The 27,760-nt window shown below is 37.8% G+C and overlaps 2 protein-coding genes and 2 pseudogenes across 2 annotated transcripts; 2 read left to right on the top strand and 2 right to left on the bottom strand.

Moving 5' to 3' along the window:
• The first annotated feature begins 1,541 nt into the window (after positions 1-1,541).
• LOC113338791 (serine carboxypeptidase-like 51) lies at positions 1,542-5,073 on the top strand. The gene is made up of 12 exons (XM_026584177.1): positions 1,542-2,204; positions 2,303-2,397; positions 2,489-2,596; positions 2,681-2,965; positions 3,080-3,147; positions 3,240-3,345; positions 3,473-3,684; positions 3,778-3,847; positions 3,946-3,996; positions 4,114-4,166; positions 4,247-4,382; positions 4,712-5,073. Exons 1-12 carry the CDS (start codon positions 2,084-2,086, stop codon positions 4,775-4,777), a joined length of 1,371 nt encoding a protein of 456 aa, XP_026439962.1. The 5' UTR covers positions 1,542-2,083; the 3' UTR covers positions 4,778-5,073.
• A 601-nt stretch (positions 5,074-5,674) lies between these two features.
• LOC113338792 lies at positions 5,675-8,543 on the top strand (annotated as a pseudogene).
• A 298-nt stretch (positions 8,544-8,841) lies between these two features.
• LOC113338517 lies at positions 8,842-9,653 on the bottom strand (annotated as a pseudogene).
• A 660-nt stretch (positions 9,654-10,313) lies between these two features.
• LOC113338516 (elongation factor-like GTPase 1) lies at positions 10,314-13,302 on the bottom strand. Its single transcript, XM_026583922.1, has one exon. The coding sequence runs from the start codon at positions 13,300-13,302 to the stop codon at positions 10,540-10,542; it is 2,763 nt and encodes a 920-aa protein (XP_026439707.1). The 3' UTR covers positions 10,314-10,539.
• Positions 13,303-27,760: the final 14,458 nt, after the last annotated feature.

Raw genomic sequence — 27,760 nt, 5'->3', positions numbered from 1 at the left:
ACAGATTTGTTGGTTTGTTGAGTGAGTTGGAAGAAGAGACGCGCGTGTGATGGAAGGCCGGGCGATCGTGAAACACTCGCTGGCGGTTGTACCAAAAACGTGAGGAGCATCCTTACACGGCCGCGGCTCTTCCTCACACCCCCACGACTCTTCCGCTCCGGCCAAGTACAACACCCGATTTCTTTACTACTTTTTATTTATCATATTTTATCTCATTTTATCCTATTTTATCTCACTTCATCCTATTTTATATCACCTAAATATTATATTTTATATTTATCCTACAAAATAGTTTATATCAAAAAGAAATATTAATGTGCCTTGGAAACCAAATCTATTCATTTCACTCTAGTTTTCCATGGTGAAAAATGCATTTTTTTTGTCCACGTGGCTCAACAAAAAAACATAGGCCTTTGTTGATTGCCAAAGAAATTGCCCTACGCGTTTTAGGTTTTTAGCAAGTATTATCATATTAGAAAAATGATTAAAAAAAAATCAGCAAATATGATATCTCCAATTGTTGGTTGTGAACCTTGTGATGTTGCGACTAGGGCTGCACAAGATCCGCCCATGATACCCAAACCCGCCCGTACCCGTAAAATCCGTGAGTTTTTTTCCAAACCTGTCCGCTGTGGGTGCGGGATTGGTTATGAAAAAAACCCGTTGTCTATGGGTGCGAGGTTGGTTATGAAAAAAAACCCGTTGTCTATGGGTGCGAGGTTGGTTTTAGCTTATACCCGCCCATACCCGTCTACAAAACTCGCAAATTATATACCATTAGATAGAACTAATCCTAACCGTCCATTATGAACTAATCCTGACGTGCAGTCTTGGAACTATGCAGGTCCATCGACTAGACCAACTAAGATTCACCGTTCTGTTCATCGTTGTATTTTGCTCCGTAGCCTCCAAAATGGATTTAAGGGTCGTAGGTTGTAGGATATGCTCATTGAATTGCACCTGCTGAACATTAGCAAAATCTAAGTTGTAAACTCTTATTTTCTTGTCAATTCGATCCAACTTTTTTTTTCCTTTTCATTTTAGGCTGCGTGCAGTGTTCATCATTTGTGTGGGGAAAAGTTTAACAACCTGAAAAAGCATCTACATGAAAACAGTTTTAAAAGAAAACTCTGAATGCTACCTGTCATAAAAAAAAAACCGCAATCTATGAGTGCGAGGTTGGTTTTAGCTTATACCCGCCCATGTACAGCCCTAGTTGCGACACCAAAAATGTCCGAGCAAAATAATTTCTCATGCGTGAGCAAAATTTGCCGATTCCCCATAAACAGCTGGATATTTTGAAGGAATGCGATGCGACTTGCGAAAAATCGGATGATACACAGGTGCAAACAGTCCCCCCTCTCTATACACAGGTGAGAATAGAGATATACTGTGCGATCCATACGCAATCTATCTCTCTCTACCTTTTATATGTAAACCCTTGTGATGATATATCAATTTTCTTGTTACAAAATTACACGCAATCTTTGAAACATAAGATTTGCCAAACAATTTCGTTTGGGCTTAAAGTTTATCTATCTAGGGTTCTTATTTATATTAATTCATTCAATAACCACCAAAAGAAAAGGACTAAAAACCATAATAACAATGTTGTTTAAGATGAAAAAAACATTGAATTAAGATGATTAATGTCATATTATTAATATCTTGTTGAGTGCTTTCAATGATGATAATCAAGATCAACAACCAACCAAATCAACAGTGTTTTTTCTTTTTATTTTTGAGAATAATATTATTTTGTTTATTTTAGAAAGACAGACAGCTTTCATATGTTTTCATTGTCTTAAAACTCTCTTGATTTGATCGATCCCCCACACGTTTACTATAGTAGTAATAAAGTTAATAATAATAATAACTACAGGATTCTCAAAGTAGATTTGTTCATATCTTTGATTTCATCATCCTCAAAATTCACTTTTTTTTTTGTTTTTTCATTCCTATTTTTAGTCCTTTTTTTTCTGTTACATATACAAACACAAAAATTCCCTCTTTTTTCTTCCTTCATTCATTCTTTACACAACCATTCTCTGGTTTCTGTTTTGTTTTTTCTCTTTCAATTTCAATGAAGAACTCCATTGCTCTCCTCCTCTGCACTCTCCTGGTTTTTGTTCATGGAGGTCTTGTCATGGGTGCAGGAACCAAAGATGGTTCTGAACAATGGGGTTATGTTCAAGTTAGGCCAAGTATGCCTGTCACTCAATATCTCCTCTATAATCTTTTCTTGGTCTCTCTATTTGTTCATAACTGAATTCTCTCATTCTTTCACTCTTTGTTTTTGCAGAAGCACATATGTTTTGGTGGCATTATAAAAGTCCATACAGGGTGGATGATCCTTCAAAACCTTGGCCTATAATTCTATGGTTGCAGGGTGGACCTGTTAGTATACCTGCACTTGATCAATCCAAACCCATCTTCTCTTTTGAATCAAATTTTGAATTTGTTTATGTATTTTTTGGATTGCAAACAGGGTGCTTCAGGAGTTGGGATTGGCAATTTTCAAGAAATTGGACCTCTAGACAACTTCTTAAACCCAAGGAATTCAACTTGGTTGAAGAAAGCTGATCTCTTATTTGTGGTAAGTCCATAATTTCCATCAAGTACGCAAAATTTGATATTTTTTGAATTTTTAATTAGTTTTTGGATTTTGGTGTGATTAAAGGATAATCCAGTAGGAACTGGATATAGTTATGTGGAAGATGACAATGCATATGTGAAAACTGATGAAGAAGCAGCAACTGATTTAACTACTTTGTTAAGAAAACTCTTCAATAAGAATGAACAACTTCAAAAGAGTCCTCTATATGTTGTTGCTGAATCTTATGGTGGTAAATATGCTGTTACTCTCGGATTATCAATTGTTAAAGCCATGAAAGCTGGTCGTTTGAAACTCAAATTTGGAGGGGTTGCTCTTGGTGATAGTTGGATTTCACCACAAGATTATGTGGTAAGTTATAGTATTACTATGCAGTTAATCATCTTTTTAAGTATGGTGTCAAATTATTTTTGTAAATGCTGGTTCAAGTGAACTATACAATTTTACTTTTTTGAATGTGTACAGTTCTCATGGGGGCCATTGCTTAAAGACTTATCTCGGCTCGATAACAACGGATTAGCGAAATCAAAAAGGTCGAACACTTTGAACATTTTTGTCATAAGAATAAGTTGATCAGTGAACTAATGAGTTTATCAATTGACAAAACTCTTGTTTCAAATTGCAGACTAGCTCAACAGATTAAGCGACAAATTGAAGCTGGACAATTTGTAAATGCAACAGATACATGGGGCGACCTTGAGAACGCGATTGTTCTGGGAAGCAATTCAGTGGTACCTATTCCCTCTATCTCCTTGTTTCACCGTTAAATTAGTTTGACATATTTCAGTACCAGCTTTACCTCTGAGAGGCATCATTTGCAAGGCGTTTATGCTTTCCATGTCAATTTTGGTGTTGCAGGACTTTTACAATTTTATGCTGGACTCTGCAAATGATCCATTAGAATCAACGGCTACGTCTCTTCAATCATCGAAAGCAGCAGCGTCATCTCAAAAGTATTCAACATATCTTGGTACCACCCAAAAATTTACTCCCGGTGGGGATGGGGATGTACGTACCTTAATGAATGGTGCTATTAAAGCCAAACTCAAGATTATCCCAGAGAATGTTAGGTAAGTTGTTTGAAGACATTTGCAATGCTACCTTTTATTGTTGTCCTTCCAAAAACAATGAATATGAATACTGTTGGTACTCCAATGTTTCAGATGGGGAAGTCAGTCTGGGAATGTTTTTGCTGCCTTGTCCGGTGACTTCATGAAGCCAAGAATCAATGAGGTAATAATGGTTTCCTAAACTGTGTTTTTGTAATGTACAGCATTTGAAAAACGAAGATGACACCGTAAAGAGTTGAAATTTTTATTTTTTTTGTGCAGGTTGATGAACTGTTAAAGAATGGGGTCAATGTGACAGTGTATAATGGACAGGTATGTTTGTGTGTCAAACCTTGATTAAAGTCTTTATTCCCCACTTTGGAGACAAAATGCAATAACTATGATTTTGCTGTTTCAACTAATCAACCATTTACTATCTTACTTTGTTAGGTTGATCTCATTTGTGCAACCAAGGGAACTGAAGCATGGGTTGAGAAACTCAAGTAAGATTGACAATGTCTTTTAATGGTTGTAATTGTTGCAATATGTGGTTAACTGACAGATTTTGTTGATTTTTTACTAGGTGGGAAGGGCTTAAAACGTTCTTGAGTTTGGATCGAGAACCTCTGTATTGCGAGGATGATACTGTAACTACCAAAGGATTTGTCAGATCATACAAGAATCTACATTTTTACTGGATTTTGGGTGCTGGTCATTTTGTAAGTATTCTTTCTTCTACTAGGCTACAAGACCATGGCATGCAGGCTGATCATGAATTTTCAGTTTCTCTTTTTTGAACCCTGAATGCATTTGAGACAAATCAAGTAAGAATTTTCCAAGCCACACATGCACAAGAAAGGCTGTTTTGTTTACTGAACCAAAACACATGCACACACACAAGTCAAAAGACACTAAATAGTCCTACCGAACTTTTTAGTGTCCATGAATTGCATTTAGTAGCATCATTTGCTGATTCAAATAGTTGTCAGAAGATTACGATTCTAAGCAAATGATGATGATGATGAACCAAATTTGTGTGGATTTTCAGGTACCTGTGGATCAGCCTTGTGTGTCACTGCAGATGATAGGGGACATTACACAATCTCCAAATTAACGAAACTCATCATTTTGACTTTGAGCAGACACACTATCATTTAACTCATCATTGTGAAAAATAAAGGTGAAATTAGGCCACAGAAAGAGAAATAAGCTTTGTTTTTCCAGCACTTACATTTTGACTTTCTCCGACCGCATTTGATCAACTCAACGATGGGAGAGAGCAAAAATGTCACCAGGTTCAGCTAATGCTTTTGTATTGCAAAGTTAATTGTTTTAATTGATGCGATTCTAATTTAACGATGTGAATCAATAATGAAGCTTGTGTCAATTATCAAAAATATGGTCATTTTTGCATCAAAATGATGCTTGTTTTAATACAAAAATGGAGTGGTAACTTCCAGTGCGGTGCAAATTTATTTCAAGAATGCTTGATTGTTTGCATTGGCCACGCAGTGGATAACTTGGAATGCCTGCTTAAACCGAAATTGGAATTGTCTATTGACCATTTTAAATAGTCAGAATCTGGTCAGCCTTCGACCTCTCGTTTCACTTCAGTGTATTTTGATTTTAACCAAAAATGAGTCTTCCGATCCGGTATAAAGATGAAAGTAAGCTACATGCTAACTGCTCGAAAAAGTTGCAACAGATTTTTGGACTTGTCAAAGGAGCTGCATATTTTGAGGGCATGAGACCAAGACTTGAGAAAATTCGCATGACACCCAGGTGTAAGTAAGCGTCCCCTGCAAAAGTGTATCTAGGATTCTTATATTATTTGGAAAAACAAAGAAGAATGTCGTTTAAAACATTGAATTAGGATGATACTAATCAAGATCAACAACCATTCAACCAACAAACTTTTTAAGTCCTTTACCGAAAGTCATATAACAAAGGATTTTTTTAATCTTTTTTCATCCCTATTTAAAGTCCATTTTTGCTGTTACATATTCAAACACAAAGCTTCCCTCTATCTGTTCACTCATTCTTTGCAGAACCGTTGTAGTTTCTCAACTTTGTGTTATTCTTTTCAATTTCATTAGGAAGTGGAAACTAATGAAGAACTTCATTAATCTCCTGCTTTGCTTTCTACTTGTTCTTGTCATTTATGGAGGTGTTGTCATGGGTGTAGGAACCAAAGATGGTCCTGAACAATGGGGTTATGTTCAAGTTAGGCCAAGTATGTCTGTCAATCAATACCTCATCAATCTTTTTTCTACTTGCTCATACTCTTTAACTTGATTCTCATTTGTTTTTGTTTTTTTTGCAGAAGCACATATGTTTTGGTGGCATTATAAAAGTCCATACAGAGTTGATGATCCTTCAAAACCTTGGCCTATAATTCTATGGTTGCAGGGTGGACCTGTTAGTATACTACTCTTAACCAATCTGTACCCATCCTCTGTTTGAATCAAAATTGAGTGTGTTCATGATTTTTTGGGTTGCAAACAGGGTGGCTCAGGAACTGGGTTCGGAAATTTTAGAGAAGTTGGACCTCTAGACAACTTCTTAAACCCAAGGAATTCAACTTGGTTGAAGAAAGCTGATCTCTTGTTTGTAGTAAGTCCATCGTTTCCAACAAGTGTGCAAATTTTAATCTTAGGATGTTTGCTCTTTTGGAGTTTTGACTAGTTGAATTCGATTTTGGTGTGATTGAAGGATATAGTTATGTGGAAGATGACAATGCATATGTGAAAACTGATGAAGCAGCAGCAGCGGATTTAACTACTTTGCTGAGAAAACTCTTCAATAAGAATGAACAACTTCAAAAGAGTCCTTTATATGTTGTAGGCGAATCTTATGGTGGTAAATTTGCTGTCACTCTTGGATTATCAGTTGTTAAGGCCATTAAAACTGGTCATTTGAAACTCAAATTTGGAGGGGTTGCTCTTGGTGATAGCTGGATTTCACCACAGGATTACGCGGTGAGCAACTGATCATCTTCAATGATGAATTCCACTTAGTTAAAGTTATACAGCTTCAATTTTTGTGTGTGTGCAGTTCTCATGGGGGCCATTGCTTAAAGATTTATCACGACTCGATAGCAACGGACTTGCCAAATCAATAAGCTCGAACACTTGAACATTTTGTCTATAATTATCTGATTATTGCATTAATGACATTTCACTGACAAGTTCTACTTCAGACTAGCTCAAAAGATTAAGCAACAAATTGAAGCTGGAAAATTTTTAAATGCAACAGACTCATGGGCCGACCTTGAGGAAGTGATTTTCTGGAGCAGCAATTCAGTGGTACTCAATCCCTCTCTTTCTCCTTATTTCAGCAGTAAATTATTTGGATCCCAGGTCTGAGAGGCATCATTTGCAAGATGTCTACGCTTCTCGTTTCCACCAAATTTTGGTATTGCAGGATTTGTACAATTTTATGTTGGACTCTACGAATGATCCATCACCAGCAACGGTGACATCTCTACAATCATCAAAAGCAGCAGCGTCATTTCGAAAGTACTCAACATATCTTGGTAACTCCCGCAGATTTGCTCCCGGTGGGAGTGGGGATTTAGATACCTTGATGGATGTTGCCATTAGAGCCAAACTCAAGATTATCCCGAAGAATGTTACGTAAGTTGTTTGAGAACATTTACAATGCTACGTTTCTTTTGTCCTTTCAAGAAGAATAAAAATGAATATTGTTGGTACTCTTATGTTTCAGATGGGGAGGTCAGTCTGAGAGAGTTTTTTCTGCTCTATCCGGTGACTTCATGAAGCCAAGAATCAATGAGGTAAAAATAATGTTTTCTTAACTATCAAAAACTCTTTTGGGTAAACATACTGAATTTTGCAATTTGTACAGGTTGATCAACTGCTAAAGAATGGGGTCAATGTGACAGTCTATAATGGACAGGTATGTTTGAGGGTTGAACCTTGATTAAAGTCTAGCTTTATTCCCCACTTTGGAATGGCAAGTCCCTTTCTTGATTTTTCCTGTTTGAACTTTGAGCTAATCAACCATTTACTGTCTTATTTGTTAGGTTGATCTCATTTGTGCAACCAAGGGAACTGAAGCATGGGTTGAGAAACTCAAGTAAGTTTGACAGATGCCCGGAATTGAGATTAGGCAAACTTATCTCATGTGGTGTGGCCATTTTTAGTGATGATTTGACTTTCTCTTGGTTGATTTTATTAGGTGGGGAGGGCTTAAAGGTTTCTTGAGTTTGGATAGAAAACCTCTGTACTGTGAAGATGATACTACAACTACTAAAGGATTTGTCAGATCATACAAGAATCTGCATTTCTACTGGATTTTGGGTGCTGGCCACTATGTAAGTATTTTTGGTACTACTACATTACAAAATCATGATTTCTTTCAAGGCACAGTTACACAATAAAGGGTGTTACTGTTTTCATCACTGAACCAACCAATACACATGCACATTGCACACACTATCATTTAACCAACCAAATTTGTATGGTTTTCAGGTTCCTGTTGATCAGCCTTGTGTGCCACTACAGATGATAGGGGATATTACACAATCTCCAAATTAACTCATCATTTTGACTTTGAGCAGACACTCTATCATTTAACTCATTATTGTGAAAAATGAAGGTGAAATCAGGTCAGAGAAAGAGAAATAAAACAACAGCTAGAGGAGAAAGAAGTTAGTAAGTGGTGTGTCTTTGTTTTCCAGCCCTCGCCTTTTGAATTTTTGTTTATGCCGTTTGACTTGAGTAAAATGTCACCAGAGCTCATGTTTTTGTATTGAAAGTTGATTGTAAACATTGGTTTTTAAGAATAATGACTTTTTGTACTTAGCACCACTGCTTGCTATTTATCACCATGTAAATTATAGGGCTGCGCTGCTGAAAATATACATGCTTTCACTATATATGGCAATCCTGCAAAGGGAAGCAAATTCTGAAGAATAAGAATCTTGCACTTACACAGAGATGAACTAATTTTACTCAAAACAGATCTGAATGACAGAATGATTGTTGTTGTATTACAGTTCAAATTTTAGGTTCCACATTTTACAAGATATGTAAGCAATACACAAATACGCTACCCAATTTTACAAGCTAAATAAATGTACAAAATAAACATAGACGAAGGACAAGAAAAGCGAACTCTATCACCCTTGCAGAGAGTGAGATCAACTTAATATTCTCACTTTCCTGGTGCAAAGTTGGTTGCATAGGACCAAGCATTGTTGTTTACAGGGTCAGAAAGGTGATCTGCCAGGTTTTCTAGAGGACCTTTGCCTGTAACAATAGCCTGAACAAAGAATCCGAACATGGAGAACATAGCAAGTCGCCCATTCTTAAGTTCCTTTACCTTTAGCTCGGAAAATGCCTCTGGGTCCTCTGCAAGTCCTAAGGGGTCAAAGCTACCTCCGGGTAAAGTGGGTCGACGATCTCACCTAGTGGACCACCGGCAACTCTATATCCCTCAACAGCTCCCATAAGGATCACTTGAGTCGCCCAAATAGCTAAGATGCTCTGTGCATGGACCAAGCTGGGGTTTCCCAAGTAGTCCAGTCCACCTTCACTGAAGATCTGAGAACCAGCTTTGAACCAAACAGCTTCACCGAGTTTAATTCTAGAGAGAAGTTCAGGGAATACACAACCCAGAGCTCCGAGCATGGCCATCTTGAGTGAATTACCTCAAGTTCCCGGTTCTTGGCAAATGTCTCTGGGTCTGCAGATAGTCCAGCAGTGTCCCAGCCATAATCGCCAGGGAATTCACCGGTTAGGTATGATGGAGACTCACCAGAGAATGGTCCAAGGACCAAGGTACTTAACACGGTCTGGACCGTACCATGGACTTCCTGAAGAAGCAGCAGGCTTCTTGGCTGATGTCTTCCTCATCATGATCTTTCCAATGCTACTGGGCCTAACATTGGTTGGAAATTCTGACTGCGAGTTTAATGTTACGGCGGTGACTGCAAATGATGGGGAGGAGAGAGCCATGGATGCCATTTGCTTTGGTTAGAGAGAAAAAAGGCTGGTAAAATGTTGAAGAAGGTATTAGGTGTGTTGTTTGATGTGTTGGATTGATTGAGTTCATGTCTCTTTTATAAGCCATTATGGGGACAGACATATCTATCTATGCAGATCTTCTGCCTTGTTCCTATTGGTCCCCATATTGGCACCACAAGTGCAAGAATCCTTCTTCCTTTCTCAGCCAAGCAATTTAGGCTCTCATGGATTCTTCTCTGCATTATTAATCTGACAAACAGCATGATCCCATTATCTCAAAATAGTAGTAAATCTGAGTAGTAAAATTTGCAGTAAGATGTGTGTACTTGCTGCTACGTCAACATGCACACAAGCTAACAGGTGCTGGCTGTATTTTACTTTGCTTGTTAAGGCACGGTCTCACTTTGAGCCAAATGAATACTTCATCAGAACTCATCTAACAATCAGCAGGAAAGAAGATTAAGTTCATTACTCGTGCAATATAAAAACAAGAAGAAGAAAAAATTCCTACACAGAGAAATGTAGAGGTAGTAAGCTCTATCCTGCACATGTTACTCTGTGAAGGTTTGGTAGGAAAAAAATAATGACATCATAACACTGAATGAATGCCTGACTTCATTGCAAATACAACACTCTGGTAATAAATAAATATCCCTCCAAAAATTTTGAACCAACAAAAACTGAAATATCAACCTTCTGGGGCCTAGCCTAGTACTGTGTCTGTGTTTCTACTCTAGAGTACCCAATTACAGGATATAGGTTAGATAATATCTGGTGACATGTATGTATAGTTGTATAACCCCTTTTGTTTTCCTATCAACTGATGAAACAAGATAACAACTTTCAGTTCTGAGAGAAGTCGTAATACATCACTAGAACAAACATTTTACACTTTACGAGAAAGTGTCCTCTGCTTGGTGGCATGTTGCACTACTTTTTCTTCCACTGGAAGACCTTTCCGCCTCCTAACCGCATCAATGAGCTTCCTTGCTGTGTTATGTAGAACGCTAGAACCATCTCCAAACTCTTCAAGTTCTTCTTCAGTCTTAGGTACAAAGAAAGGATCTTCAGACAGCTCTTCCCAATGACTAAATACAAGTAAGGCACTTGCAGCTCCTGATGTCTTTTCTCGAAGCTCCTTTGCGAACCCTACACTTTCAGTAACCAGCACATATGCGTGCACTGTGAACAAAGAAGATCCTTCTTGCATCTCTTCCTTCAGAACTCGAGAACGTCTCTTATTTAGAACACCATATATGGAGCCCAATTGTTCGGTTGGGGTGTTCAGTTCACAAAAATACATGGCTTCCACAATTCGAGGTTGCTTTTGAAGCACAGCTGTTCTACATGCTTCCTTCACTACTGTCATTATCTGCCCAGTAAAGATGCCGTATTGATCCGCTAGTTGAGTAGAAACATCAGATTCATTGGAATGATTCTCCACTGGAATAACATTAGCTTCAACGATAAATGCCAAGCCCCACATAGGTTCATCACACAGAGGTCCAGATCCAGTAGCAAGCTGAAACCCAGATAACACACTGCTCTTGAGACTTTCTGCTTCCATAAACAATAAACTACTTTTTTCTATAGATTTTTCAAAAGCCATGTCTTCATCACTTGTCTTCTCATCCATAAACCCTAACCTTTGAGATACATGAGGCGAACCTCGAATAAGAACCGAATGGTCGCCACTCTCTTCTTTGGCGTGCGGAACCAGAAGAATGTTAGGACCAACATACCTAGGTCCAAGTGCCCATATTCTTCGCAGCAACTGAAGCCACACACTTCTACATTTATCAGCTTTATCCTTGTCGAGTTTTTCACTCTCGATGTGACCCTCAATAGCATCCGTTATCCGTTTTTTAAGTGCTTCAATTGGATTATCTTCTACAGAATTCTCTTCTCTATGTGTTGCCAATAGTTTGCCGTTTCTCTGCGCAGGTTTTCCCTCTAGAAGTTCTCCAAGTAGATCAGAATTTTCATCAAGCAACTTCGTCAGTGCTGGTGGAAGCTTTACAACCTGCACTCGAACAACACATCGACCATTGGAAGTTGTCTTCTCAACACAATCCAAGCCACCAGTCAAGACCTTCAGATTATCTAGGAAATTGGACCCATCCCCTTCAATGGTCTCTTTATACGACACAAGGGGTTTTGAGACATTCAGACTAACCTTTGCAAACCTCTCTTGCAAATCCTTTATGCATCTTTCTAGATGAACCTCTCCTGCACCTGCAAGCACTTGTTCTCCTGTGGAAGAAACACTAACCTCTACAAATGGATCTGCTCGGTTCAGAAGACGCAATCCCTTTGTAAGCGCGGCCATATCCGTGGGAAAAGTTGGTTCAATTGCAACTCTTAGAGTAGGAGCAACTTGGAAAACCATACTCGAAAAAGGCCAGCTATTTCTAGTTGATGAAAGGGTTGCACTCTTTAAGATGTGATGACCAAGACCTCGTATGGCGACAAGATTCCCTGCCCTGGCATAGGCCACCGGTTCCAAACCCTGCCCCATCATGAGATACAAGGAATGCATCTCAGCTTCCTGCAGATGTTTCTGCATTGCTTCTTCCCCTTTACATGGATCATAGAGAGCTGAAAGCACATTAATTTTCTGCCCTGCATGAAGAACCCCACTAAAAATCCTTGCAAATGCAAGGAAGCACTCATCTGATTCACCGACCCCGCCTTCATCTGGGTGATTATTGACAGTTTCACCATTGGGACCTTTACGTGGAAGCGTCTTCATAGGGACAGCAAACATCTTAGACACAAAAGCAACACATGGTGATTCAGCACTTGCATCACATGCCTGAACAGATTTCTTTACATTCTCTGCTTCTTCATGCACATCGGACCTGGCCGCGTAATCCAGAAACACTCGTTTTGGGAGTAACCTTGTGATTCGAACAGACTGTGCTGCGACAGGATCAGGCATGCACCTAACTACCATTGACAAGATTGCATCCGACAAAGGAAGCCAGCGACTCATAATAGCTTGAGCCACAATTTTCTTATCCTTATTCTCTAATTCACGAGGAGGAACAGACAAATGAAATGTCTTGATAACTTTTCCAAGCACCGCTTTATCTCCATCAGGTTCATATGCTGCCTGATAAACCTGCCAAAGTGGTTCTAGCACAAACTGCACGAACATTGGCTTCGCTTTACTTCCTGAACCAATTGCCTTCTTTCCAAGAATCATCTTTGTTTTCGAATTGAAATAACGAGGCCCCCATAAAGCCTTCTGCAAAGCACTTACACTAGCCCCAAGCTTAGACGCATAAAATTCAGCAAACTCTTCAATACAGAAACCCCAACCATCTAATGCACAAACAAAAGCAACATTTCCCTTCTGAGGTTGAAAAGTATCTTCTTCATCATCCTCCATAGACTCAAAACTCTCATCTCCCATCTCGTTCACAGACCCAGCAATTAACGAATCAACATCTGCTAAATACTTCTCGGACTGATATGCACTCATAATACCATTAACTTCATGAAGTAAAGCGAAGTTAATGGAGTGTGCTCTGCGAATGAACACTACTGAACAATCTGTACCTTTTGGTGTGAATTGTTTACTGATCCCGACAGAACATGACTTGATTATTGTGGACTGTTTTGAACAGGGAATCGGTTTTCTCATATGTTCGACTAATTATAGTTTTCACAGGTTCTTATTTGCAGCTAACCTGATATGTTGGTTTGATCCCCAAATTTTCAGACTTTATGTATATGTTTGGCAGGTTGTTGTGTATTATTTTCACTTTTTTTGAGAGTACTTGTCGTGCGCAAGCAGGGAACAAATATCATTCGCTTTGTGGGAGTTAACCCATCACTTTTGTTCCCTTTACTCTTTTATTTGTTTGCTTTTGAATTTTCCACCTTGACTTTTACGTTGGACGACTCAATTACATTGAGGGGGAGTAGTTAACACTTTAGATTTTTGTTGGTTATTCACTTTCATGTTAGGGTCTATTTTTTTTTCTTATCATATTATGACCAGTTGTGGAGCGGGTCTGTAAAAAAAAAGTGGTTTATTTGAGCCTATTGCATTTCATGACCAGCTGTGGAGCGGATCTATATTATTTTTGTTTTCTTATCATATTATGCCCAGCTGTGAAGCGGGTCTCTAGAAAAATAATAAAAAAAAATCACGATGACTAGCTGTTGAGCAGGTCTTGAAGTTTTGTATATGATCAGCTGTTGAGTGGGACTAGCAAAATATAAGTGTAGGAGAATTTAATAAGCACGCAAGTGCGATACTTTTATACCCACATTTATACTGACTGGGTCTCGTTTATTGGCTAATAATACTGTTTTAAGCCTTTTACAAGGATTACAAGTGAAATCCGGTCATCCAAAGAATAAACGACTAAATTAGCTAAATGGAGTTTGCGACTCACAATACCAGAGGAGCCAGAGCTTAACATTAATGAGCTAGTGGACTGACAAGCCATCAATTCATCTTTTCGCACCACTAGCCATTCATGGCTACAGAGCAAGGCAAGGAACTTAGGGAATTGCCTTTGTGTGTTCAAGCGTATCAATGCCACCTGTGGCTTAGGCAAGGACGAAAAGTGAGACGTGGCCAACTCTAGACCTTATCTTCGTTCTAAACAAAATAGAAGGAAAGTTCATTTATTAACAAACAAAAAAGTTCATGGTTCTCATTTCATCATGAGAAAAGGGATCTGGGTTTCATTTCTTATTCTAGCTACGGTTGTCAATGAGGTGATAAACAACAACAACAACAGATGAATTGGGTGTATCCAGGGGTTCCAATCAGTGAAGATTTCAGCCATGTGTGAGCCGAATTTGTTTGAATACGAGGCACCGAAGCTGGGGGTAGTAGAGTTGTTCGTATGGAGATGGAATTTAGGGATTTTGTCTGTCAACAAGGTGGGGTTCACATTCAATTTGGTTTTACAGTGACGATGGAGTTGTTGTGGGGGTTTTGAGATTTAATGAAGAACAAGAATTAAACAGCAACGACAGATGGATTTGGGGTTCAATTGATTGAAGCAGTGGTGGTTTCTACGATGGGTTTCGACCTAATTTTGGTGTTGGCTAATGGTGGATGTTGCAGCAGTTCTAAAGATGTAAATGAAGATGAATTCCATTGTGAAATTGAAGATAACAACTGGTGATGGATTAAATCTGTTGGAGTCGCAGGTCAGTGAAGACGAGGGAGAAATGAAGTGCTAGCTGTGGCTGAGATTTAGATGGTGCGTGAATAGGCTGAGAATGTAATAGCAATTGGTGGCAGGTGGCAAGTCATACGGAGAATAGAACCTAGGATTTAGACATTTCCTGAAAGAAGATTTATACAAGGCCAGTAAGTGGTGTTAGGGGTCTGAATTGGTGCCGGTGTTCGGAGATTGGTGGATTGGGCTTTGGCAATTGCTTGTTCAATCTTACTCCGAGTCTGCATCGGCTATATATTATACTTTTCGAGACAGAACTGAGGAGGCCGCACTCAGGGAAGAAAACTAGGGTTTGTTGTTTTACTTTTCTACTTGCTAAACTACGGTTAAACTACTGTTAGGGTGAAAGGATGAACTTGTAAGCTAGATTATTTGTGTTTTTGAACAAGAGTTTCTTTAAATCGAAAAGCTTAATTTTATGTTTGAGTATCTCATATTGGGTGATTGTTTTCATAGATCTTTTCATGTTTTATGTCAAGTATACTACATAGGTAAGCTATAGACAACCCCATTGAGACCTAATTGATTATAGATTAATAAACATTCTTCAACTTTATATGCCATGTATACATAATGTTTAGGAGTTCTAATTTTATGTCAAGATCAAACAATCCTTAGTCGATTATCAATAAATTTGTACGACATATCTTCCATGTCTAGGTAGCCAGGCGTTGCCGCTTTACATGAGTGAAATAGAGACTCTTGTGAAAGAACATGAGTAAAACCTAGCCTATGATGGATTCCCGGATCCTTAACCTTTTCTCACCTTGTTTGTCACTTCAATTTATCTGCTTACTTCCGTAGTATAAAGTTCTGGAAACTTCCACTTGAATTTGTTTTGATTAGAAAATTAGTTGTATTAGTTAGAAGTAGTTTACACTCCTCGTGGAAACGAATCACATTTGATATTATCTACAATTTTGACATCGTGCACTAGCGGTAAAACAAAGTCGGTTCTCCGACCCATCTAGTTTTTGGCGCCGCTGCGGGGGAGTGGTTGCAAAATACTCTCTTATTGATATCATCAATTTTCTAGTCATAGTTTATGTACATAGTGTATTTATGTTTTTATTTTCTCTTTAGTTCCTTTTCATATTTTTCTTTTAGAATTTTCTTTTTAGGTATTCTTGTTGCGGCGATGATATTTAATCGAGAGGATAATACAGGTATGGACCACAATATCATGAGATTCGGGAACAAAATCGTCTCAGGTATGAAAATTCTTATCAGCGTCACTATGAAACTGATGATTATTCACATGAGTACCAAATTTACCATCGGGATGATTTGTCACATGCTGAAATTTTCAACCAGAACATAGCTGATTTGGAAAGACGATTAGAGTTACTAGAAAAACAGAGATACATATTAAAATAGTAGTCTAGTTTATAATAACTTGTGTTTCAGAAAATACTTTGATTATTCACGTATGTACCAAACCCAATACAATGGGGATAATTATTTGCATGAGGTGGATGAACAACCTTTGAATTGGCAGAACAGTGAGGTATCCGACAATAGGAATTTGAGCTTGGAAGATAGCTTAAGGATGTTAACCCATAATACATTACAAATTAGTCGAGAAACTTCTCACCTTCAACAGACCACTCAAAGAGCCTTAGAAAACCTTGAATATCAAGTAGGTAAAATGACTAGACAGTTGGAGGAGGAACAGATTTGGTTCCCAAACCAGTCTCAATCCCAATATAATAGAGTATATTGATTATTTTTCCGAGGAAGAAACTGATGATGATCTTCTTGTAAAAGTTTTGAGTGGAAATGAGAATACCCAAGACTTTCAGAAGTCATATAGTTATGATGTAGAAGAGCCAGCATATTTAGAGGATGCTACTGTTGAGCGTAATGACTCAAAGGCGATAGATGTTCATAATGAGAAACCTTCTACTCATGATAATGTTGCTGCACAATGCGCAACTTTTGCTGTTTCATCTCGTGTTTCTATGAATGTTTTTGTGAATGTTAAACAGATTGATGCTGGTCAGGTATTGCATTTTGCTGATTCTAAAGATCCCATTATGCATGAAACTATTGCTGCGGTAGGTCCATTTTTCGTTGATCCATCTAATAATTCTCAAGATGCATGTATGAACGTGGAGCCATTTGATACAGGGCTGTTAACTTGGACTTCTAATTTTGAACCACTCTCCCCGTGTTTAGCCCATTTTGCAGACTCCGATTACCCTGTGCTAATTGATATTTTCAATTCATTTGATTCTTCGATGGGTAATATAGGTAACTTAACAACGAAAGTCATTTCTGCGGACCTTAACCCAGATTTAGGGGTTATTGCTTTTGATGAACTTGAACCACGAGACACATGTTTAAATCATTTTGAGTGTGATGCTCTGATGCCTATTGTAAGTCTTAGTGCACTGCTTTTTTCGATGTCTAGTGAAGATAGTTTGTCCAAGGAAAATATTTCAGTTGATCTCGAACTTGATGTAGAGTGTGCTCTGCGAATGAACACTACTGAACAATTTGTACCTTTTGGTGTGAATGGTTTACTGATCCCGACAGAACATGACTTGATTATTGTTGACTGTTTTGAACAGGGAATGGGTTTTCTCGTATGTTTGGCTAATTATAGTCTTCGTGGGTTCTTATTAGCAGCTAACCTGATATGATGGGTTGGCCCCCAACTTTTCAGACTTTATATATATGCTTGGCAGGTTGTTGTGTATTATCTTCATTTTGTTTGAGATTACTTGTTGCGTGCAAGCAGGGAACAAATATCATTCGCTTTGTGGGAGTCAACCCATCAGTTTTATTCTCTTTACTCTTTTATTTGTTTGCTTATGAATTTTCCCACCTTGAATTTTACGTAGGACGACTCAATTACATTGAGGGGGAGCGGTTAACACTTTAGATTTTTGTAGGTTATTCACTTTCATGTTATGACCAGCTGTAGAGCGGGTCTATTTTTTCTTTTGTTTTCTTATCATATTATGACCATCTGTGGAGCGGGTCTGTAAAAAGAAGTTGTTTACTTGAGCCTATTGCATTTCATGACCAGCTGTGGAGCGGGTCTATATTGTTTTTTGTTTTCTTATCATATTATGCCTCACCTCCTACTTATGCATGTTTTAGACAAAGTCAGCGAGGTTGATCTAGAATTCCACAACAGAGAGATGCTGCTATGATCCAGGTCAAACTCCTCACATGAAGATGTTTATCGTGATGAAGTATTTATGTAAAGGTAATGATTATATTCGTAAGGGTACATGTCATGGACCTACATGAGGCAGACCATATGGTTAGGGGCAGAACCAATCTAATGATGAGCCAGGTTTCGTTAGTAGTACATGTTGTTAATCATGTGAGCGGCTCGTGCTCTTCACGATAGTAGTGGATCGTCCAGCCTGATATATAGACTGGTGTACACCTCTGGAAAATAGTTGTTGAATAATGTAAAACTCTATCATCTTCTCTAATTGCTTCTGCAACTTCTAGGTCTACAATGTCTTCTTCTCATTATCCCTCTTATTCGTCTGTTTCTTACTCTAAACCTCTAACCACCTCTATATACATCAATTCATTTCTATCCTTAGAGACCCCTACTACCACTATTGATCCAATTGTAGTGAAGTCCACTACAAGCGGTATCAGAACGGTCGATTCTCCGACCACTACGATGGCCGCTGCAACAACTAAAGCTTCACAAGTAGAAGCAGAAATTGAAGAATTAAAAACTAGGGTTGATATCTTAGAACAAGATAAATATGAATCCAGACAAGCACTATACAGTGAGTTATTTGTTTTTATAATGAAGTCTATACGTCTAATCGGGGATAGGAATTCACCAGATCGTGATTTTAATCTTCTACAAATTGAAACTCTCATTTCCATCGCCGAGAAGAAGTTGGAATCACTACAAGAGGTTGGGTATATGGAACCTACGTAGATGGAGGATGGAGATTGTCATAGAAGAAGTGATAATTGATTCAAGTTCAGCTCGTAATTTCACTCATCGATCTTCAAATCCACCAATATCAGATGAAGTTTTAGGTTCTTCTTCAATAATATATTATTCTAACAGAATTGGTGAATCGGAGTCGAAGGTGCTCGAGGAAAAAATCAATGGTTATTTGAAATCAATTCCACTGGATTCTAGTTCAGTAGACGATTTCTCTCAAAATTCTTCTACTTATACAGCAACAGATGAAGGTAATTTTCTACCTATGCCAATAATTGCTTTCTCTAGTGTTAATGGATCTAGTGCTGCTAATGAAGTTCAGGAACACAAGGAGAAATTGAATTTTCTAGATTATCAAGAGGGTAAACACTTCGTTTTTGAACATAATTCTCTTAATAATGTTTTGAATTATCAAGTTAGAAAGTTTGTGGATGCTGAGGTAAAGGAGTTCAAACTCATTAAGAGGTTTTCTTAGTTGGTTGGTGTTTATGAATTCAAGTTTGATACAGCTACTTCATGCTCGTTTTCACTATATGTATGTTCAATTTTAATGGCCAAATACAATGGCAATGGTGTTCATGAACTGATTAGAAAATATGGGTGTCAACCAGATGGGTTGAATAGTGAAATAGTTGCTAGTATGTCATCTAATGGTGGTTTCACTAATATTGCTTGGGTGTTATTCGGTAAAATTTCTGAAAGAGAAGCTTGGTGTCTGCGTGGTGGTGGAGCTGGTTTAATTTGTCAACTCAAATTTGATAAAATGAGTTCCATATTGATTGTTGATGAAAGTCTGCATGTTATTATCAATTCTGCTCGTTGGATATACGATCGTGGTAAAGAAATTGAATCTTTTAGGAGGTGTTCTTCTTAGAAATAATTCCGAATTCTGCAATACTTCTTGTTTGTTTGCTTGTTTTGTGTTGATTTTCAAGGACGCTTATGATGGCCAATCTGCTTATGAGCTGAATTTGGAACTGGGGTACCATTTAGTTCTTGGGACTTCAAAGGTGTTAGATGTTATTAAAAGGCTGAAAATGTTACAAAGAAATAACATAATTGAGAATACTTACACAACTCTGTGGTTGCGAGTGGTTGTAAAGCTACTGCAGGAACATATCTTCTGGAATAAATTGACTCAACATGGGTTACATGATGCTACATGAGACATAGATGGTGAATTATGAGAGGTACTACTTTTAACCTTGTTCCTTTTCGATTTAAGAGGTACAGAAAATGTTTGTGGATACATTTTGATTTTCATTGCATTACTGGGATTACCTAGATATATTATCCTTGGTATTTGTGGGAATGAGAACCACTTACTGTTACAACTTAAGAGGGGTCTGTTGGTGAAGAAGGGAGCATTGAGAGAACACATTTTGTGTTATTATTGTTGTACAGTCTTCAATCTCAGGACTGAATTGGTACATCCACATACATTTAATATTTCGGCTATCTTCTCTCATAGTGTTTCCAAGTGTACCCTTGTATTTCTGTTCATCACATGTTGCAGCCGTGGCTTGATGAATTCTGGGTGTTTTTATTGATTGTCTACCCAATTGCTTCAAGTCTTGAATGCAGATGGTTCCTTGTGGAGTTCCGTGTTTCTCTGGCCGTGGCGAGTCTCATAATATAAGATATTTTAGACTTTTCGGTACAGATTTACTTTTGCACAGTCCCTTGCTAGTTGTTGGTTCTATCAAGTTGGAGTTCCTGGCAAGGATAAGTGGAATACAAGTCTTGCTCGCGGCATGCATATTCTGACTGTATTGTTGGGGGTAGGGTACTTGAGGTGGAAATTCAGATTAGTCGTCTCAACTGATTTACGGAGTGTGGAAAGTGTTCGTTGGATTGATTTAAGTTTTATCTCAGTTGTGTTGCTTGATACAACAGGGTACTATGGAACAAATCTGTTCAGCGAAACTAAAATCGATACAGAAGGTTGTAACTTTGGCACTGCAGTTGGAGTTTCTCGTGTATGGGTTTCTAATATTTCAGACTTTTGGGTTTTGTGTTACCCTCCAAGAAAGGAAAGTAGGGTGCTCAAGCTTATCCAACTTCTTAATCGATAACTACACCGCTCTGCTGCAACGGGGGACAGGAAAATAGAGCTGCAAGTTTCATATTCCACCTGTAGCGGTTGGAATTTGTTTTTCCGTGCACAAATCTTACTTCCAACCAACTCTATAAACTGTTGAAGGTCATCACTACAAAGAGCAACATACCAGCACAAATGAGTGAAGTTTTATATTGAATGTTAATTTTTTTGACTTCGTTCTTCTCACCAGGATCATTATGTCCAAAAGCAGGAACTTTGCTGGAATATTACAGAGGGGTCAAGATGGAGATAAGAGACTTGGGATATATTTCAGTAACGAAGAGAGTATGCTCATGGGGATTAACACAGCCAATTACTCTATCATTTTTGACGCTGATTGTGACCATGATGGAACCGTAACCAAGCTGGAACCCTATAATTCACTCGAAAAACATCAATGTCTTATGAATTTTTCCTTGAAGTCCACCAATTACTACTGGTTTCGAGATGCGGTTGCAGCCACAACAGTGCCTCTCCTTAGCCGAGCTCAGTTCTTATTTTTCATCCTTGAGGACAAGGATGATTTGGAGGAGTGGATATTTATCATGGACCTACATGAGGTAAACCATCTGGTTAGGGGCAGGACCAATCTAATGATGAGCCAGGTGCCGTTAGTAGTACTTGTTGTTAATCATGTGAGTGGCCCGTGCTCTGCACGATAGTAGTGGGTCGTCCAGCCTGATGTATGGACTGTTGTACACCTCTGGAAAATAGCTATTGAATAATGTAAAACTCTATCATCTTCTCTAATTTCTTCTGCAACTTCTAGGTCTACAATGTCTTCTTCTCATTATCCCTCTTATTCGTCTGATTCTTACTCTAAACCTCTAATTACCTCTATCTACATCAATTCATTTCTATCCTTAGAGATCCCTACTACCACTGTTGATCCAACAGTGAAGTCCACTACGATTATTGAGAGATAATCGAAGTCGTAATTTTCCTGGAATGCTTGGTAATTTAATTGTATGCACTGGTCATAGAGGAATTGCCCGACTGATTAAGCAGTACATCCCATGGGATAACAAGTATACCCTTGGGGTATATTTATAGGATGGCACATTCAAAATGGAGCACCCTCGTGTAGGAATTACCATGCTCAAACTAATCGGATATTTCATCTTTTTAAAAGATACTAAAAGGAAAAGATAAGGATATAGGGCGAGTTGTGTCTAAATTTGTGCATCCCTGAAAATCAGGGTGCATATTTCGGCTACTCATATTAGTTGAAAAAATTTCAAAAACTGCTTTATATTTTTACTTTGTTATTTTTGTTTCTTTCCTCAAAAAAAAAAAAGAAAAAAACAATTACAACACATGACATTTGCACGATTCCCATGGTTTTTTTTCTTATTCAAGTCTCTCCCAAAACTCAGTTGAGAGCTCAATAATCACTTATCCATCAAAAAAATCTTTGTTCCATATGGAGTCTCAAGTTAATCATCAAAAATAAATTTTGAGGATTTTAACAGGTTTGAATAATGAATTATCGGTGCTAAATTTTAGTGTAGTAGGAAATCATGGTGTTAGAATGAGATATTCATGGCATTATTCATAATAACCAGATACAAATTATTAATTTTATCAATGACAACAAGATTGAAGGAACAACGGATTTAAAGAACAAATTTTTGAATCAAAACAGTTGGATAAGGGTATATATTTTCAACCACTTGAGACCCATGCTCAGGCTAATAAAGGTTTATTATGATTTGTGTATGAATTCTTTAATTGATTAGTTAATTGAACAATGGTTTTTAGTTAGCACAAGTTACGCTTTTTATTGAATAGTAACGCGTTGGGAGTGCTCTCTACAAAATATACACAAAAACAAAGAAAAGAAATTATTAACAAATAAGTTAATTTTTTTCATTCAATACCTTTTCATTAATTTTGGGACTATTGGGTTAGTATATTTTAAAGGATGGGCTGAACTCTTTTTCAAAGATCAACCAAATATGATGACGGTAGAGATTACAAATGAATCAGAAGCATTAATATATTAATATAATGAGTTCACAAATGACTCAGAAGATCATATGTTCTAATTTCAATAGCAATCACAGGAAAAGAATCAAAATTTAAAAAGATTTTTCTCACCATAACTAAATCTCAAACCTTCTATGAAAATAGAAACCTGATATATTAATATATTGAAAGCCTTGACCAAGGAATTATAGGTGAAGGAGGTCGAGGTATGGAACAGACAGGGATAGAGATCTTATTCGAGTTTTGAGTGAGAAGTTAATAAATAACATCGAGAATTGTGCGCATATTATGTGGTTTTTTTTCTTTTTGAAGATATAGAGCAAAAATAAAGTAGAAAAGTTTTTGAGCGAGAAAATAAGCGCACGTCGGCTAGATGAGGTGGTTTTTGAATCTTTACCAACCAACAGGGAAAGCTGGAATATGCAACCCAGTTTTGTAGAGGGCGCAAATTTGAACTCGGGCAAACTTTTGGGGACTTGTTAAATTTGCAGAAATCATGCCCCCGTGTTTTTTTGGAAAAAACATGAATTAATACAATCATGAAAGCGTGCATATTAATTCACAATATGTGTGTGGAATATGAATATCGTGATGAAGAATAACGGCGCTCACGGAACAAGAAGCAAAACCTATTTGGGACTTGCCTCTGAATTATTGTGCAACCCCAGTCGATCCCAGTCACTTACTGACCCAGCATTAGCTAATCAACATCCGACAAATACTTCTTGGAATGATGTGCTTTTAAATATCATTAACCTCTTGAACTTTCCTTTGTTACCTCGTATATGCTTCTGTTGGATTCATTTTGTGCTTTGTAATCAATCTATTAATCTTATTTAAGACAAAATTAACATGGAGTGAGTTTACCTAAGAAAGGCATCAGCATGTTTGTCATGAAAAAGAGGTGGGAGTCGATACATGAACAACAACTTTCAAATTTATGTTTGTGGAAATGTTAATAAGACATAGGGAAAAGGTGTTATTTGAAGGTGCATCAAGGTAAAATTCACCTCTAAAATATAAAGCTTAGTCGACAAAGAAGAATTGATGTGAAAGCATTATTCTTCCATGTTGGAAACCTGAGAAGCTTCATGATGCGTTGGCATCATTTTTGATGGGTTTTTGAACTTAGAATGTATCATTTTGATGCATTACGAAAGGAGGATTAATGAGCATAATTTTATGCATCACCTGTGAATGTCCCTTGGTCTATATGTATAGCCTTTCCTTGGCCTTTAGCCTCACAACACGAGTTGGTTTTGGCTGCTAGTTTCGAATGTGATGAACTACGTTATTTGCTTTATCTTTTCATCGTACGGGTAAGGTATAAATGTAGGAAACCACAATGCTCCACATTTGTGGTACGTCGCCTTTGGTAAGTCATACCATATTTCTCGGCATTACGAGGAAATAAGTGATTATTTTCACACTTTGTGAGACATATGCAGTCTGTTACTTGGATGTTCATACTACCAATCAAGTTATTTGATATTGGCATACACCAATTGCGGATTTGGAAAATCCCAGGAAAGGAAGTTAATCGAATTGAATACTCCATTTGCATCATAAAAATAGTGCACGACATGAATGGTATGTGCCTGGATGTTGCACCTTTTGCATGAGAAAGATAAATATATGTATTTACAGTGTGGAGATATATACAAAGACTATGTATGAAGCATCATGCTTGCAAAAGCATGATTGAAATGGCGAATCAACGTTCATTTTCATGGTGAAAAAACAGAGTTTTACAGCCCGTTTAGTAGTGCATCGGGAAGTTTTGGCGTGTAAGCGCGGTGTGATAGACGCATTTATGTGTCTATTTTGTTCTCAATGTTCTGTATTGTTAGACTCGATTAAATACTTATTGTGTTATTTTATGTTTTTGTAGATGTTTTTGGAAAAATAAGCTCTTGCGGTGAAATTGGCTCGAAAAGTGGTGTTTTACACCCTAGGATAGAGTACTAAAGACACCCCAGAAATGCACCGGAGGAACCCAGAAAAATTACTGAAGGCACCCCAGGGACATGTGTTATTCGGACTCCAGCAACGGATAAGAGGGCGACCACTGGATAAGGGGTGACCTTCTTCACAAATTCAAAAAAATATTTTGGCGGGAAAATATTTGCTCTTCACTGGCAGATTTTCTCGATTGCATTTGGACGTGATTTTGTGCGATTCAATCGCTGAAACTTTGTGGAAACATGTAACATATCATAACAGAGCTGGTATGAGTGATTGTTTCGACTGAATTTGGCTGGATAATAACGTGGAAGAAATCAGGGCAACACGGGTTTGAAAATGATATTCACGGATTTTCAGCAAGTTTGATGTGTGTTGCTCGTGTTTGGATGATACAGTCATTGAAGATGCGTGCAGAAGCTAAATAAGGGAGTATCAGAAGCTGTTTACGCGTGGAGAATCATTTCAGGGAAGAAAATATTCGGAAAATATTTTCTTTTAACACCGAGTAATGGAGGATCATGGAGAGTTAATGAGCGTGATTTCTTGTCGCTATTGGGTATAAATAGGTTCCCTGGGTGTCCTAGAAGGGTGTCGAGAGTCTGGGGGGGGGGGCTGAGGAGAGCCAGAGAAGAAGAAATTCGAGTTTTCCCAAACTCGATTTCTGCTGCTGCTGATGATGAACATGAAGAACACGAAGAACGGACCTGCACCAGCAGTCGTTTTTCTACAGTAATAACGACTCACATCTGTAGGTCGAACATCGCGCAGACTTATTTGCTACAGCGGTTGCGACACAGCTGCAACAGTCTTATTTTGTCACTGAGGGTCGTAGTTCTCTGTTTTGTAACAAATATAATTGTTACAAACCCGGTTTTATTGTATTTCTCATATTCTCATCATTTGTAAACCATTTTTGAGCATCAATGAAATTCTTTGAGAGGTTTTCCAACATGATGAGCGGCTAATTCTCTCGTAACCAACGCAATGAATGAAGCTATTCACACATGAACAATGGGTAACTATTTCATTTAATTATATAATTCACCTAATCGCTGCTTTTGCAGAGTTTTAAATTATTTGAATGATTGTCTTAATTATTTGTTATTCAGTTTGATAGGTTATGCTTGGTTTAATCTCTTGATAATCTATGCTTAAGGTTTACAAATAATGTTTGAGAATCTGTATGATTGATAGTGAATTAAAGATAAAAGAGGACTTAAGAATTGAATAGAGTTTTGAAACATTTATCATTCAATTTTACATAATAGTGGAATCTAGTGTCTTGGTTACCTCTCGCACCCATTGTTAATATTTTTGAATATATAATTTTATTAAATCTAAAATTCCATTTCCTTCACAAGTCTGAAATGAATCCTATTTACTACAACCCCATCAAAAATTTGTAATCATTTTGGCGTCGCCGACGCGGATTTTTGCTTAGGTAGAATTTTTAGGTTTTTATTATTTTTTATTATTCCATTTGTTCTTTTTACGTCTCTTTGGTTGTGTCTTTGTATTACAGGTTTGAAGTTGGATACTAAATACCTTGGAATCAAAGCTTAAAGCTAAAAGAGAAGGAAAAAAGACAAAGAAAAAAAAAAGAGAGAAAAAAAAAGGAGAGAATTATTTATTATTTATTTTTTTTAAAGAGACTTTCCATTTTATTTATTTTTTGTAATTATTATTATTATTTTTTGTATTTCTTTTTATTGGACTGGACTTTGGACAATTTATTTTAATTTTAAACCCTACGAAAGGGTTATATAAAAAAAAAATATATATAAACTGTTTGCAGGGAAGGACGACGATTACAATATCGTCTCGGCCCCTCGGGTTCGCACACTGACACCCGAGTCAGTGGCCCGAGTCGACTACAGCGGTTCTTCGCCCGTCTGGTACGGGAGGTAAACTTCTAAACACCCGCGAATCTCCTGTCAGCGGGTTTACTGTCTGCCTTAAGGTGATTATATGTTGAGGACTGAACCGGCTGCTTTAATTTCCTAGTAAAGGGAAAGAACTGGCTATATAAGATAAGGGTTCGGATTTCATCACCGTTCCCTTCTTGCCCGCCTTAGGAAAACGAAACCTAACGCGAACCCAAGCTTAAAATTTGATTACAACGAGACCCATAGGGTAACGAGCTTGGTAGGAAAATCTTTCGAAAAATATTGGTTACTCTTTTTAGCATACTTCAAAGTTCTTGATGGTTTCTGTAAGTTGAATGCGTGATTGCGCCGCCTTGTAATACCGGTGAGGCTTTGGGTATCAAAGCTCCACTGAGCTTCCCTCGCCTCGGTTCAACTTACTTTAACTCGGATTGATTCCAGAGGGGTTTGCTTAAATTGTAACGAATTCCATTTCGAAGGATTAGAAGCTGGTCTAGAAACAATCTAAGTGGAGTCATCATGCTTTTTGTTTGCTGGAAATCAGTAGGTTTGATTTGGTCGAGTCATCATTGTTTGTGATTGTATAGAATTCCCTTGTAATTAAGAATGTCGAACTGGTATGACAGAAGACAATACAATGAGTATCGATCTGAATTTGAATATGGACATCATCATTTTTATGACCATGGTGGGAATAGTATTTGGGAACGCCAACCTTTTCAAGGTTATGGTTCATACCATGGTGAGCCCAATTACTATCCACACTCGAATTGGTCTTACGAGCAAGAAAATCAGGAACACTGTAGTACTGGTTACTCGTTTTTGGAAACTAGTCCTGATTATGATATTTCTGAACCTGTTCCATCTCTAGAAGAGAACCAACAACGGATTGAAAGGACGTATAAACGTTTAGTTGCAATGAATAGTTCAAAAGAAGAGTGTACACGATATTCTGAGATGATAAACGAGAGTGGTGAACGTATAAGTGTTATGCTCAGTGAAATTCAGGCACGTCTAGAGGC

This window comes from Papaver somniferum, unplaced genomic scaffold (assembly GCF_003573695.1).
Source record: "Papaver somniferum cultivar HN1 unplaced genomic scaffold, ASM357369v1 unplaced-scaffold_19, whole genome shotgun sequence".
NCBI lineage: Eukaryota > Viridiplantae > Streptophyta > Magnoliopsida > Ranunculales > Papaveraceae > Papaver > Papaver somniferum.
This window is presented reverse-complemented; position numbering and strand designations above follow the sequence as displayed.